Below are 15,873 nucleotides of genomic sequence, written 5' to 3' on the forward strand. Positions count from 1 at the left end.
GGCTGAACAGCTCATGTTTTTATTTTATTATTCTCACCTAACTATGTGAAATATATCAACCAATTATGCACCTGTAATTCGAAGTTGCTGTGGTTTTATCAGTTCTGCCAGTACTACAACTGCCCGTAGTTTTGTGTGTGCACTTTGTATTCAGCTCTCTGCTGAATTAGACCAGTGTTGCCTTTAGCAGCATCTTGCAACATTATTTCCTGATTGGTAGGAGACCCTTCTCATTGCTTGAGAATATTGAACATTGGAAATCCTGCTCTTGTGTTTCATCAAAAAGGATATTTTGTCACCAGAAATCTGCTGCTCTTAGTAATCTTCCAGTATCCCTCCAGTAGTAAGGTGGTAACTGAGGTAGCCTCCATGGCAGATAAATTTCAAGCCAGTGTTTGATGGTCTGAGGAGGGTTCATACGACCTGTTTTGCTTTGGATGTTGAATGCAACATGTCCAGCTGTGAAGCTGCTGAGATGATTTTTAAGAGTCCCTGAAATTGAAATGAGGCTCTCAAAAGAAGGCTGTACTTTATTCCTCTTCTCCCTTAGAAGAGCAGGTTAAAAGGATGAGAGGAGAGAGCCTGGAGGAGAAGGGAAGGTCGTGTTTTTTTGCATATTTTGTTGGCTGCTCCTCAGCTTAATTTTCAGCACTTATGTTTTCAGGTCTTTTACAGAAATGCACAGGAATTGGAATTTGTTTGGGTTTGCTAGCTTAGTCCCCTGGGCTTCGCGCCTTTTTCCCTTTACACACGAAGAATCTCAGATTCCCTTAAAATCATAGTAAGGACCATAAAGCATTTCGGATCAGAGAAAATCTCGAAAATGTCATCAAGCCCATTTGGTGCAGGAATGATTGCCCGAGTGTGCAGGCTGTGTGAGCTAGAAGCTAGCACCAGTGTGAGCTTGCTGCTGAAACGTTACACGAAGTGTCTAATGGCGAGGTAAATGTCAGCACCGCCGCTGCTTCACTTTGCGGGCATTCCGGAGCAGGCATATGGATCCTCCGCTCGGCTCCGTGGGGACTGTGCACAGGCTGTGGTGCCGTACGGGATTTTTAGGAGCGCTGCTTTTCACCCTTGCAGCCTGACCCGTTGTTGAAAGGTGAGAGCAGATGGGAGGCCCAAGAGATTATGTAGTTGAACAATCTTGTGACATCTGAGCTTCCTGAATCAGTGCTTGTGCTCCTTCCTCCGAGCAGCAGGGCTTGTGTTTTTTCTGGCTGTAAAGCCAAGTGACTTCCTGCCTGTCTCTAATGATTGTGTCACTGTGACTATTATATCCTGGTCATGCTGATAAGCTTTTTCCTCCGGTTTTTATTTTTCTGCTAGGCTGCAGCTACAGCGCCCTCCTTCCTGAGCGCCTCGTGGTGTTGTGCAAGTCTGGGGTAGAACCCGTGTGTTTGTGCCTGTAGCTTGGGCAGGCCTGCGCTAAACTGCGCCTGTAGCTTGCGCAGGCCTAAGCTTAACTGCGCCTGTAGCTTGCGCAGGCCTGCGCTAAACTGCGCCTGTAGCTTGCGCAGGCCTAAGCTTAACTGCGCCTGTAGCTTGCGCAGGCCTAAGCTTAACTGCGCCTGTAGCTTGCGCAGGCCTGCGCTAAACTGCGCCTGTTGCTTGGGCAGGCCCAAGCTAAACTGCGCCTGTTGCTTGGGCAGGCCCAAGTCAGGCCTGCTGAAGGAGAGGGCAGCGCGAGGAGCTCGGCGGGTGCTTTGATCCCCCGTGCGCGCTGCCGTGGAGGCACCTCCGCTCGCTGCCCCGTGCAGGCCGAGCTGGGCTTGGGGTGGAGCGTCGCTTTGCTTCGGGCCCACTTTATTGCGTTTAAGTAATCTGTATGTAAAGGGAGTGTAGAGGTGATACGTGAAGGAGCACCAGTTCTGTGTCTTTGGCTGAGATAAAAATATTTCTTCGAAGCCCATTTCCAAGGAGACCAGTGCCTCAATGAAAACAGGATTTTTTTAAAAAATTTTATTTTTCTTTTTGCATTTGAAGACAGGCCAATTTTAACTTAGCATTGGGAGCCTGGTGAGGAAAGCCGCATCTCCCCTCGGAGGTGGGGAAGGGAAGGGGCGCCAAACCCGTTTTCCTGGTTTGGGAGTGCAGCTGAACCCGTTAATGGAGATGAGAGGTGACACTTGTCCTCTAGCGCCGGGCACGGGGGCTGGGCCGCGGCTCATGGCGGTGGAGAAGGGCTTGTTGGATCTTGCCTCCGTGGGCTGCTCGGGAAAGAGGATCTCCGGCTCCCTTGCTGTGGCCGAGTCCTGCCTGGCAGAGACTCGCAGAAAGCTGAAATTGGAGAGCGGGCTGGGAGGGCGCTGCCTCCCTCAAACTTGGGGGGAACGTGCCCCCGGGCGGCGGGAACCTGATACGCTCCGTGGAATCGGAGCCAGCTGCTGCTTCCCCCTTAGCAATATTGGAGTCTGCAAAATACTTGTGTGCGGAGCCACCTGTGAAAAGCAGATTAACCCCTTTATCTTTTGAGTTGCTTCCCCTTCTGATCTCGCTCCCGTGTTATTTGTTTTCCCCGCGGTAGCTCCAGGGTGACTGGCCGCGCTGCCTAATTTCTTCCGAGCTTCAGGATTCCAGTAGTTCTGTCCTCGCTTCCTGTCAGTGGTGAATGATTAAATACACGCTGTCGAACTGTGACCGAATTTGGGGTGCTGACCGACGGCGGCCGACGAAGACGCTCGGGAACGGGGCGCAGCGCTGAGCACGGCTCCCGGCTGGCGGGTGCTTCCCGGAGGAGCAGCCGGCGATGGGGGGAGTGGGATCTCACCCTCGTTGACCTTGGAGGATGGCGCTCTGCCGCCTCCACGTTTAAAGAACCCTCTCGTGAAGTGAGCACGCTTCAGCGTTCGGAGTCGGGCTGCGTTTATTACTAACCCCACCCATCCCTGCCTCTTGCAAGAATCTTGTGAGGCCGAGATTGTGTTTTTAGAAGTAGGATGACAGAGAGAAATTCCCTGGAGGCAAATGCAGAGTGTGTGCCGTGCACGCCAGTACAGACACACGGGGCTGGGAACTCCCAGAGAGAGATTAAGTGCGCGAGAGAGAAGGGCGCAGAGCAGCCAGCGCTCGAGGAGGGGGGAGGAGGCGGCGGCGAGGCGCTTCCGAAGCCTCCAACGGAGCCATTTGGATTTTTTTTTTTTTTTTTAATCTTGGTCTCTTCGTTTCACTGAAGTGTCTCTCGTGCTCCCGGATCATCTCACTGCTGGGTTTGCACGGCCCAGGCTAACATGATGTACCTCTGGGTGAGTAGAGAGCTGTGTGTGAGGGCTTACACACTTTGCACATATAAGGAGTGGAAAGCTGAAGGACTCTGCACTAACGCGAGCGGCCTGCTCTGCCGGGCTTCTATGCACAGGGGGACTTCAATTTGCCACTTGAAAGAATAATATTTAGAACGTGTGCTGGTAACTGGGAATCGAGCAGGCTTTTCTGCACTTAAAAGTTCCTTTGGAGAGTACTTTTGGGCAGGTGCCTCGTGGGCAAAATTCTTTGTATAGTTATGCTCACTGTCTGCCATCTGTGGGATCTGTGTGTGCGTGCGTGTGTGTATATGTATATTTTTCTTTTTTTCATGTGTGAGACTGCTCCCATACTCCTCTGCTTTGTGGGATTTTGGTGTTACTGAGAGACATCCCAGGTAGTGGAGATGGTAGTAGAGAAGAGCAGGGAATGGGCACTTGTAATTAGAGGGGTGGGAGGTCAGAGGGGAGGATAGACCTGCTTTGACAAATGCTGGATGCAAGGTCATTTTTCCAGATGTGGTGGCATGGTTGCTAGAGTTTCTGGTGGAGTATGGAAAATAATGTCAGGAAGAACATGTGCAAAATGTTATAGATCCAGCAAGCAAAGCAGAAGCATATATATTTTCTGCCTTTGTGCAAAGACTGGAATTTCCTTTGGAATAGCCAGCTCTTGGGCTGCTCCCTCGGTGATATATATATAACACAGTCTGCTTCTGGTCACCCTTGAGATCAGTAGTTTGTCCTTGGGCTTCTCACCTTAGGCATTCAAGGTTAAGAGTAATTGATTCCGAAGTTTTTTGTTTGCTTTTTTAAATCTGCTCCTAATTATGAAGCGGAGGGGGCTCCAAGGGCTGCTGTTTTTAGAACCCGCTTGCACATAACTCCCCGCAACAAACACGGGTTTATTTTACCAACAAAGCCCTCTTTGGAGCCGGGGCGGGAGGCTGCTGCCGCCCCGCTCCGCGCGTACACACGCTATCTTTGTTGCAGGGTAACGCGACGCTGCGCTGGGGTTTGCGCCCTGGCTTGTTTGGGTACAGCAGGCCCCGCTGGCAGCCACGGCCGCCTTGGCTGCCCCTTTCCCCCCCCATCTCGCCACGCGCTGTTTGGGACCTGGAATTCCGTTTGCATGGAGGAAGGCCGGGCAAGCCTGGGGCTTTCGGCTCAACTTGGCGGGTGGGGTGAGAGGAGCAGCACCCCGGCCGTCGCCGCGGCTGGTGTCGGATCAACAGCGAACAACGGAGGAGATCCCGCGCGCGCCCGAGGATGCCGGCGGCGCGCGGCAGCGGGGCGAGGGCTGTCCCGAGGACAGAGGTGTCGGCAGAGCCTGCTTCCTGAGGGAGGGTTCGTTTGGGAGGCGTTTTCCATGAGGATGATGTTCCTCCGTGCGCCCCGAGCTTCGCTGTACGGCCCTGCGCTGTTCTTGTGAGAGGGGAAGATGAAGTACGAAGCACCTAATAGCTTCGTGGGGTTTTAAGGACATAAGCCTGGCACCATGCCAGGTTAATTATGAAAACGTTAGTAACTTTGTGCTATCTAGGTATGATTTTTTTTTCTCTTCTCAGTGCAGGTTACCCTACTAATTTTGGGGAGTTACCACCTTCCCTCACTCCTTTCAGGAACCTTTTCCTCCAGGTCCATTGTGTGTTGCTGCTTCAAGCTGTTTTCACCCTGATGCACCACATAACCCTTGGTGGTGTAAGAACGAGGAGCCCTGAGTGGCATATCTGGTTTGCTGTGCCTTGACTGCACTGGCTTTTTTGCTTCGATGCTTACGGTTTCGACTCAGTTCTTTTCTAGCTCCCCGATTGGTATTTTTTTTTCCTTTTCTGTGCCTCTTGTCCTTGGAACGTCAGAACTTCAGCAGATGCATCGAGATTTGCACTGAGTCATTCCTTAATTCAATGCATGAAACTACATTACTGCAATGCTAAAGCTGAGGTTTTAAATATGCAAGTTCTGAAATCCAGAATTAAGTTTCCCAGAGCAACTCTACTTTCGCCCCTCCCTTGGCCTGAGCGTTTCAGAATGATCTTCCCTAAAGAGATTGTGAGATACTGAATGCCCTCACTTTGGTCAAGTAATAAAATAAAAAGGAGAACACGTCTTTCTGCAAGTCTTATATGGAGGGGACATTGGACGCGAAAGTGCAGACTTCTTGCAACATTACAGGCCCCTAATTATATTGTTCCATCTCTGAAATGAACTGGCGTTGAATCCTACGTTCAGACTGAGATTCCTGCCGGCTGAACCGTATTCCCCGGAGTGAAGCTGGTTGCGGGATACTTGCAGACTGCACTGGATTCTGGGCGGTAGAAACCTAGAGAGTGAGAAACTCAGAATGCCTGATGACCTAATGCTGGGCACCATGAGGGAAGCGAAGGCAGCAGACGAGCTCTGCCATTAAATATCACAGGAGACTATTTATCTTAGCGCCTTTATTGTGTAGGATGCAGTTCTAGAAAGGCCCTCTGAGGCAGAGACCGTACGATCGCCTCTCTTTAATGTTGCAAACTGTTCAAATGTATATACATTTAATTGTTTGTGAAGAAAATTATTATTATTATTTTCCTTATGTACAGAAGGTGCATATAGGAATTCTGGTTTTGCAGAGAGGGTTTTTGTTGGGATGGGGAACCCTCTAAATCTATCCCCATCTCTTCTCTTCTTTAACCCACTGATGGCATGGGAGCAGCCAGGAGCAGACTGGCCGAATGTGGGAAAAACGTTCAGCCCTTTTCTGGGTAAGAAATCCTTTTTTTTTTTTTTTTTTTTTTTTTTTTCATTTGCGAGGAGATGAATCTTCATGTACTGTGAGTCATAAGATACAATCTAGAGTCATTTCATTCCAAGTATTTTCTAAAGAGCATGATGTGTTCTGAGAGTTGCGGGTATGAATGTTGCCTTGCTGGAGGTCTGTTGTTACAAGAAAGGTTAAAAGGAAGGGGCTGCAGCCCTAGCAAGCAATTTACCAGCCGTCCTTTGCCCCTGCTCAAAGGGAGCTGAAACCATCAAAGCCAGGAGGGTCCAAGGTAGGGGAGGGCCATGCTGTTGCTAGGCTCCTGTTGGGAAGGCACAGGATTCATGGCTGTGATCTTGGATTGTAGTGTGTATAGATAATTCCCTCATTTCTTGCAGCCATATACAGAGCCCATGCTGAGTGTTTGTGAGAGGGCTGGCTGCCTAGTGCAACTAGAAAATGATTTTCTTTCTCTAGGACTCAGTGAAAATGAAGATCTTACCTACACTTACTAATTATCTACTATACAGGCAAGAATAGGGCTAGCAGGCTTGCCAAGCTCACTTCAAAATGTTTGTTGTTGGTGTTCCTCCTGACCTGTCTTTTGCTTGCATTTTTTTTTTTTTGTCACTTAAAAGGCTCTTTGCATTCGCTAGGATATTTGTTTCCCTCTAGGCACTAAGCTCATCAGCTTTACCACCAAGGGACTAGAAACTCAATTCTGCTGCCAAACTTGGGTCTTAGCAACGTGCTCTTCCTCATGTCATATCTTTCAGTCATTTGTTTTTTCATGAGATGCAGCTACTGCTGGTGAAAAGTTTGGTCATTAGAGCACGGCTTGCAAGGCAGGCGTTTGATATCAGCAGAGCAAGAGGCTGCCCAGGGAAAATGGCTTTGCTGCTCTGTTCTAGTGCCAAGCCTGGGGCAGGTGTTAGTAGGGAAGTCTGGTTGTGCCTGTAGGTCTTTGGCTGGAACCTGTTTGGTAGGAATGGCAAAGGAGCTTGTCGACGAGAAGCTGGAGCTACGCGGGGATGGAGACGGTGCAGGTGCTGCGTGTGGAGCGTGGTCAGCGCGGAGCGGAGTTCAGATGTGCGACCCGCTGGGAGGCTGTGAAAATGCGGGAAGGCTTCCTGAACACATACACGTGTACTGTGCCGTGTAGAGGCTGCCGGGGTGTGGGTGTATTTCTGTGAAGATGGCAAAAGGCACGTGCTGTTAATGCAAACACCGGTTTGGGATCCTCTCGCTGGGGGAGGAAGCCCTGCAAAGTCATGGAATGGCGTGTGTGCAGCGTGCCCTGAGCTGGCAGCCCGTAAGGCGGTTTTCCAGCGGCGTGCAGCGGCCCCAGCGCGGCCGGGTGGCGCGGTGCTCGTCCCGCGCCGCAGCCGGTGCCGGGCGGTTGCCGATAAGGTTTATTCGCTTTGGCGCAGCCCTTTGGAAGGCGGCCGCGCCGCTTCCCCCGGCGCGCGGCTCCGCGCGCAGCCGGCTCGGGGATGTCGGCGACGCTCTCCCCGAGGGGCTAGTGTTACACAGCAACTTGCGTCTGTTTGCATTTAGGTTTTTAAACAGGCTTTGGAGATTTGGGAAATGGAGCAAGAAGAGTTTATGAAAGAGATTATATAACGTGACTGTCTCTGCTAATAGGGAGCTAGGGCTAATGATCCAGGAGGTCTTTTTCCAGTGCTGTACTCCTGCAAGCCTGTAATCCTGGGAGATGCCAAGGTCACTCGTGAAGCAGGAGAACCCAGCGCAGTTCAGCGGGAGAAGCCATTTTAAATCAAATTACTGTCTTCAGAGATGGAAGTCGAGGGATTGGGGTGATCCCTCCAGTAGACTACGCTTGACCAAAATACAAATAGGAGAAATCAGTATCCTTTGTGTTGCTGTCGCATTCAGAAATTAACTTTCTTGATGAATCTAAACAAAAGAAATACAGGAATGTAATGTGGTTGAATTTCTCTGGCAGTCCTTCTGCCCATCTGCTCTATTCTCCCTTGTCCAAACAGCAGTGACTTCAGGAGATTTTTAGTTTCTTGAAGACTGTCCAAGTCTTGGGACACTGACAGGTATGAAATTCTGTTTGACTCTGTTTACCACGAAACAACCTGTTCGTCTTGGAAGGAAGAGAATAAGCCTGTTCTCAGCCTTCCAAATTTACAGCTGAAAGCTTGAGCAAGAATGAAGATCATAGTGATTTGAGGTAGAACATCTGTGTCCTGCACGTCCTTTGGTCGTTATTTGCAAATCTTAATTCCAGCAGTGTCAGAATTTACCACTGACCTAACCTCCAAGGTGATAGTGTAGGAAAGGTCTTTGAGGGCAGCTAAATTTGGATGACTTTTTTGCTCTACGTAGCTCCTAGGATATCAAGTACATATGCATGAGGAACGATTGGATGACTTGAATGATTAGCTGGAAGAGATCCTGTACTCCTTCAGGAGGACATCTTGGTACAGGGGGAGTTTGAGCCAGGTTGTGGGGTTAGACAAAATGTTTGCTTTAGAGAATTGTCACTTTGGAGAAGGATCTGTGGTCAGCATCCACGGGTCTGGGCAGGACTCTGCACCTAATGCCATACAGCACATCCTGCGGCTCCTCACTGGAAGGGCAGGTTGTGCTGATGGACCAGCACGGATGGGTCTGCGTTGGAAGGGAAAATGCGCTCTCGGGAAAGGAAGAAACCAACCAAAGTTGTACTTTGTGCCCTCTGGCGCGCTATTCTTCTGCTGCAAGTGCTAAAGATTCCTCAAAGCTGTGAAGCAGCTTAAACAAGTAATTAAGTTTCTCTCGTCTGTCCCTTAAATTTAGGTTTCATTGTTTTCCGAGTCCTACTCTCATGACTAATGTACTCGCTGCACAATGCTGCTGATGGCTTCTCACCAGATGGTCCTTGGGTCTGTAGCTGAATCAGGGCAAAGGCAGTTAACATGTTTCATCTGAGGTAGGAGAAAAACGATCCCCCACAGAATGCTCTAAATGAGTCTTGGACATTAAGACGACGATAATGTAAAAATACTTTAACCAGATGACAATTTTTATGTATTCTTGGGGTTTATTATTCATTGTGCTTTAAGGAGCTGGCTTCGGATGATGCTGGAACGCTCCTCTGTACTTTTTCATAATTTATAAATCAACTAGTGTTGAAACAAAGCTTAAATGCTGAAAAATGTTGCAATTCAAATATGTATACGTGGCTGGAAAATGGGAAACAGGCATAGTGTGGTCTTGCTATTTATTTTTAAACTTTTCATTTCTGTCGTGGTGCCCTCCTTTTTAGTCCTCCTGCCCTCCCTGCATCCACCTCTTGGCTGGAGAAGCCTTCTGAGCCCTCGGCTCCCTCAGGAGAGGGGCCAGGGCTGTTTGACAGTGCGAATGGGGCGCGTGGCTCCGTCAGGGCTATCCCGGGGCGCGCGGAAGCAGCTTGGCCTACAGGGCTGCTGATTCCCGCAGTGGTTTTGGCTATTCCACCCGCTGCCCCCTAAGCAGTTTATTATGGTGGGTCGTTAGCTGGTGTTTACGTGGGGAGGAGCAGCGAATGAGGACGAGTTTTCTTGTCCAGCCGACTGAAATGGAAAAGGAAGAATGGAAATTCATCATAGATGAGGCAACCTATTGTGCCATATTTACGATTAGGACATTATCTGAACTGTAAAATTCTGATGCCAGGGAGGCTTTTCTTTCACTATATCCTGCTAGAATATAGTGTCTGCTGAAAAGCAGACAGACATTGATGTGTGTATCGTATATATAATTAACTTTTTTAAGCCACTCTGGGACTTCTCAGGGTAGGAAACGCGAGATACTTGGGTGCTTTTCCCTCGCGTGTGGGGTGCTGGGTAGCTGTCGGGAGCAGGTGTGTGATAAATACCCATTACATCTTCAGAAGGGCAGGATTGAGATGGATGCAGTCTAGTATAAAAGTATATATTTTTTTCCCTTCTACAAGAATAAAAAATTAAAAAATGTGTACACACACACTCATATATATGTAATAAAAATTATACATGTGTAAATAAAGTGCTTTGTCCTGTGTCTCTCCTTGCCTCCTTCTAACCCCCACCCCAATACCAACTCAAATTACCAGCAAGCTTTGGAAACTTCAGGGCAGTGGAATAGAGGTGCAGCTGGTCTGCATGTGTTACACCAGCTGTAATGCAAATGATACTTTCTGAAAGAGGCTTTTCTCACTTTTGTAATTCTTGGATATTGTTGTGCAATGGGGACATGCGACGATTTGTCTTAAACGTGTTTGCCGATACGTTCCGCGGAGGATACTGCTTCCTTTGTCCCTCTGCAAGGGACGGTACCAAGATGCAGTTGCCAGCGTGCAGCTGGGCCTCTCCTCCTGCCTTGCCGTCCGTCGGTCATGGGGCGATCCCATCGAGCTTGACGTAAGGAAACCTGCAGTTGGCCAGAGCGCTGGCTTTGCTAAATCCGTCGCTTTCCTCACTGTGTGGGCAGGTCGTGATGCACCAACGTGTCCGTTGGCCCTCGTGCTGCTGCTCCGGGCCGAGCTGCCCAAGTGCCCCGCTGAGCGCCGCGCGTTCGTCCCTTCTCCTGTTTATCTCTAGTGGTAAAAGTGCAGGCGCTGGGGGGTTCAGATGTGTAAAAACAAAAGCTGATGTTGATTTAATCCCATTACATTGCGCTGATCTCTCAACCACTGGACTCTTAGTAGGATTCCAGGTTTAATCCTGTAAGGATCAATCTGGCCTGTTGCTTTTCTGTCCTGATCCTAAATCCCCCTTTAATCTTGTTAATTATACCAGGCCTTTTTTGGTTTCATTTTTTTTCCCCATGGACCATCATAACTGCTTTATATCTTCCTGTTGCCTTCTCTGGCCGGGCGTTTTTGCCCCTTGCCCACCCAGTGGAGGAGCAATTGCTCCTGAAGGCCGATCCGACCATCACGGCCTTTCTCCGTCTCACATTTACTTCCCCAGCCTCCTGTATGGTGAGTTGTGCTGAATTCCTTCTGGTTCTGCTGGGATTTTCTTTCTCAGCTGCTGTTGGATAATGTGCTGCCTGCTGGAGGGGGCATTCCTGGAACATTAGAGCCGTTTTAAAATAGGAAATTGAAAGAAGCATTTTGTATTTATTTTTCCCCATCAGAATACCACTGACTGTGGACTGAGGGCTTTAGTGGAGAAGGAATTTTCAGGGGATATGGACAATGCTACGGTGATGATGCAAAAATCTCCACAGCCGAGGGGCGAGATCCCTGGGACCAGGAGCACTCCTATGGCCCACAGATATATTCTGAGGGTCATGGAGGAATTCAGCTGCTTAAATCAGCCTTTTTATCTTTGTGTGTTCCGCTGGCTTAAGGAGAGAAGTAATGTGCGCTCGCACTTGAGGCCCTTTATCTTCACACTGCACTGTCTGCAGGCCGCAAAACCCAGAGCTGCCTTCTCTGCGTAATGCACAAGGCCAATTTCTCACTGTGACAATCTGCTCTTGGCACTTGCAATAATAGAAGCGAGCTGTGCTTAATGTATTCAGCTCTGGTATTTCCTACACTGTAAAGAAGAAAACCAACCCAAAATTGCACCTATATTTGTTGTAACTCGATCAAGAGCTGACAGATCATTTCTGGAGCGTGTCCGTACCAGGCTCCTGACTATTCTGCCGGATTTTATTCCTTTATCTTTTGTACTCTTGCAGCTTCCTTCCCTCTCCCCTGCCTGTGCTCCTCTGTGTCGTGCAGCACAACCTCCTGCTCTTGCAGCCAGCTCCCGGCTCGCTCCCATCTTGCCAAGGCGTCGTGGTGCCGACTTCCCTCCTCTCCAGGATGCAGGTGGTAATGACAGGTCTGCGGTATAAATGACCAAGCTAATGCCCTTTTGAAACAGATAAAGAGAAAATGGTTTGGAACTGGGGCAGATGACTTCTCTGGGTGCATTTATTCTAATTAAAGCCTTGCTGGTACTTAGCTTTTGGAAAACACTTAGAGCCGTGACGGGAGGCGGCAATTGTTTGTAAGCAAATGTGGGCATTTTCCCAGCAGCTCTAGGGTTAAGGAATTGCAGAGGGGTGACACGGTAACTGTATTCCATATTTTTGTGTGTTGCCAGTAGCGAGAAGGGAGAAACTTTGATTTCTAATCCGCTTTGGAGGAGGCTCTGTATCAGGGCTGCACAGAAACATCCAGTCAAGCAGCTCCTTTATCATAAAGGGGATTTTAATTAAAACTGTTCTCGCATCATGAGCGGAATGAGCGTCAGTGCCAGCCAGCCCTGTACTGGGCATTTATCTCCTTCAAACCACATTACCAGTAATTGCCGCATTAAATCAAAGTCGAGGGGGATTACGGGTCTGAATTGGGCGGGCGGCCGGTGCCAGCGCAAGGACCCCGCGCCCCTGATACGGGGACCCCCTCGGCCCCCCGCGTGCGGGTGAGGAGCAGGAGGGCCGCTGCATCCCGAGGAGCTGCGCTCCACTCGCCGTGGGGTGGGAATTCCTGCCGCTGTCCGGGGGGAGCGGCAAGGCCGTAGGCGTGTGAAGCTCCTGGTGTTTTTCTATTAACTTCCTTCTAAAACAAAACAGAAGCAAAGCACGAGTTGGATCCGTCGCAGCCGTTCCCTTTTGTTCGTCCTCAAAAGCGTGGTCCAGCCCCGACGCTCCAGAAGAAACGCGCTCCGCTCCCGGCACGTCCCTTCGCTCCCTCCCTTCTGCTGCTGCTCCGCTACGGAGCTTCCAGCTCCGTCTCCTCCTGCCTGGGCACGGGAGAGTTTCTCACTCGCTGCCTGTCCCCTCGCGGAGGAGGTGTCTTTCTCAACCTGTGCTTCCTTTGCCAACTACGGCTCATTACCTTGCTTAATTATTTTCCCTGTTTTTTAGGCATTCTGCTCTGTCTAATTCTGGAGCAGATGTTTCCCTTCTTGCTGTCCCTATAGCCTGACCGTGTCGCGCAGCTCCACAAGACATCTGATCAGCAGAGCGCTGCGCTCGCCTCCGCTCCTCCGAGCTCTGCTGGGGTGAGGCCGACAAACGGGGCTGTCCACGCGAGGAGGCTTTTGAGGCAGGTGGAGTGGCTGAGGCCATTAGATCTCTGCAGGCATCAAAATGTGACAGGTGGATTTTAGGGGCTATTATTAAATCTGTCCCCTAATTGTAAAGAAGGTAAGTCGGGAACAGACTGCGCAAAAATCTATCTCTATATATGTTTTTAATGTAGCTGTGGTTTTCTTCATTTTCATCTTGATGCCATTTGCAGTTCCATTGCAGCTGGATGGCAGTGTCAGTTTTTTTCCCTTTAGCCTAGGAGAAGCCTTGGACAATCTGCCCTTCTGAAACTTGCCTCCTGTAGGGCTTGCTCGTCCCACGCTGCTCATCCATGGCAAAAGTCTTGCCACCAGGACCGTGCTGAGGACCCGGCCCCGTGCACAGAAGGGAGCTCCCCAGCCTGATGTGCCTAGCCCAGTGCGGCCGTATTTATTTTCATGATTATCTTGCAGCATGCGGCCCTGCAAACCTGGGACTTGCGCTTTGCTTCGTTACCGTGTGAGCTTAAGCAGCAGCTTAGGTATTGCCCTACTTTGACTGCGGCCCGCGTACAAATCTCTAGCTTGAGGTACGGGGATCTTTAAGCTCAAGCTGAGAGGCCCGTAAGGCGGTAGGGGCTGAAGTTCAAGCGCTGCCGATAGCCACGGGTCCTTCTGCAGCTGGTGGAACCGCAGGGATGTCCAGGGATTTCAGTTGCTTAGTCTTGTCTTGTCTTGGAGCTTCCTGGGAATAAACCCGGGCTACTGGGAAGGTTTTTGGGTAGAGGAATGTCAGGCTTTCTTCTGTCCTCTTTGGCAAAACCATTTTAACTGTTAAGTTATGCTCTCAGGAGAGAACTTCTGTGCCCACATCATGGTATTTTGGGTAGGCGAAGAATTCACAGTGAATTTGGGGAAAGAAGATTTCCACAATTTTGATTTCTGATTGTTCCTGTTTTCTCAGAGATAGATATGTTTTACAGGATTAAAAAAAAAAAGTAGTTTTTTTTGATTAAAAAAACATTTAGGTCTTGCTGTCTTTTACTATTTTTGCCTCGATCTGAGGCAGAAAATGGTGTGAAGACAACTTCTTGCCTAAGTCCTGCCATAACTCAGCGTATCTTTCCTGCTCCATGACGTGGCCTTCCACTTTTCGCATAAAAACACCAGAACAGGGACATAATTTCCACCGCGCTAACTAGCACCTCTGCCCCAACCCGCGTTGTCCCTGGGGTCACTCCCTACATTAAAGCATGACTTGCTGCTGTCACCATTCATTTAGCAAGTCTGACTTTCCTCTTTCAGGGTAAACTGTGTCGTTCATGGCAAACCTCGGCTCCCTGTGCTATTTCTGGACTCTTTCTGTGCACTCAGCGATTGCACCGAACTCAGAGCTACGGCTCTTCGGATATTTTGCTCTTGAATCTCGTTTGAGCTAGTTTGAAGAGTTTGGGTTTTTTTAATGGAATGGGGAATAAAACAAGATTCATCTCAAGCTTAGTAGTTGAGCAATATTTAAATTCAGGCGTACAGAAATTAATGGACAGATGTAATTCTTCCGTCATGAAATTGTCTTTGCAGATTTATAACGAAGGTGTCACATTGTATGTATTGCCACACTAGGACCGTTTCTAAATGATTTTCCTGAGATTTATTCTGTGACCTGCTGTTTCAGCAGTTAAAGGTCTTGTCTGCATAATGTTCTCTAATTTCTCAGCTCCTACCAGCAATGTAGCCCTGGACACAGTGCTCTCATACAGTGAGAGAGAGCTCACTGTATTTATTTCACTTTTGTATTTATTTCACTTCCATTCAATTAAGAGTCTGGTTTAAATAATAATTTTGACAGTTTTATCTCTTGCTTGTATGGATATAGTGTGTGGGTAGCTGCTGTGCTATTCTAGTTGAACCAATTTGGGTAGTGGATGCCTTTGCTCATATATCAAAAGGATAAAATACTAACGGAGAAAACCTTTCCCCCAGAATCTAGTTTTGTTCACACCGTTAGCGGAGCCGCACCGGTCTGGAGTTAGGGCTGAATTTGAAGCAACATTAGTGGATACCCTAGTGGATACCCTGGTGGATACCCTTTACTTTTAAACAAGTGCAAACAAGTGCCGTTTTCTATTTTTGCTTGTCACATGGAAGCCACTTGATAAGCCAAGGGGGTGTGGGGTGGCAGCCGGGGGAGGAAAATCCATGCCAAATAATATCTGTGCCTGCGCGTTAGCTCGCGAAACGCGCTGCAATAGCTGATCACGTGCTCCCTTCGCCCCGGGCGAAGGCGAGGTAAAACCTGTTAGCTTAAACCCCCGGTGAAAGTGGTTTATCTAACGCGCCCGGTGCTCGCGGGAGCCGGGAATGTGCGCGGGGTCCCCGCGTGGCGCTGCGCTCACGCGTCCCAGCTCCGGAGCGGAGCGGAGCGGAGGGAGCGCGGCCGGGCTCGCGTTGCAGGGCACGGCTCCAGCGCAAGCCAGCCCCGATTTGTGGTTTATTCAATTAAAAAAAACACTTGGTAAGAATATCTCTGATATTGCCAGCTGGTGACTTTTAATAATATTTATTCTTAGGAAGGTGGTTCTTTAATTAGGGAATTAACCTTTATTTTTTTGTAGGCTTAGCATGGATCTGGAGAAACGCTCAGGCTTAAGCTGGTGTGTTTCATAGAAAAGTAAAGTCTTTCTCTTATGCACCACCCTGTTCACTGTGTAGGTAAAAGTTGTCCCCTTAAGGATACTCTAATTGAACTGCTGCTTCTTGTTAAGGGGGGAAAAAAGCAAGTGGGAGTATGAAAGACCAGCTGGACGAAGCTTTCCAGTTTGTGGTTTGCAGCTCCCTGATTGATCTAGCAGGCCCCTACAGCAAAGGCAAGCGCGCTCTGCTCTGTGCCAATGTCCTCCTTTCT

At 49.2% G+C, this 15,873-nt stretch overlaps 1 protein-coding gene across 9 annotated transcripts in view; it reads left to right on the forward strand.

The window, feature by feature from the left end:
- RBFOX2 (RNA binding fox-1 homolog 2) overlaps positions 1 to 15,873 on the forward strand; it is a 162,833-nt gene that overhangs the window by 54,181 nt on the left and 92,779 nt on the right. Inside the window, exon 1 of one of the 9 annotated variants that reach the window (XM_088531920.1) lies at positions 3,138 to 3,245. The exons of the other annotated variants lie outside the window; for them this stretch is intronic. Within the exon in view, the coding sequence (XP_088388046.1) occupies positions 3,231 to 3,245 (15 nt within the window). The 5' untranslated portion in view covers positions 3,138 to 3,230. Of the gene's footprint in view, positions 1 to 3,137; positions 3,246 to 15,873 lie in introns of those variants that run through there. 9 annotated transcript variants of the gene reach the window in all.

This window comes from Tinamus guttatus, unplaced genomic scaffold (genome assembly GCF_059628265.1).
Source record: "Tinamus guttatus ecotype Peru unplaced genomic scaffold, ASM5962826v1 Tinamus_guttatus_pri_ptg000439l, whole genome shotgun sequence".
In the NCBI taxonomy this organism is placed as follows: domain Eukaryota; kingdom Metazoa; phylum Chordata; class Aves; order Tinamiformes; family Tinamidae; genus Tinamus; species Tinamus guttatus.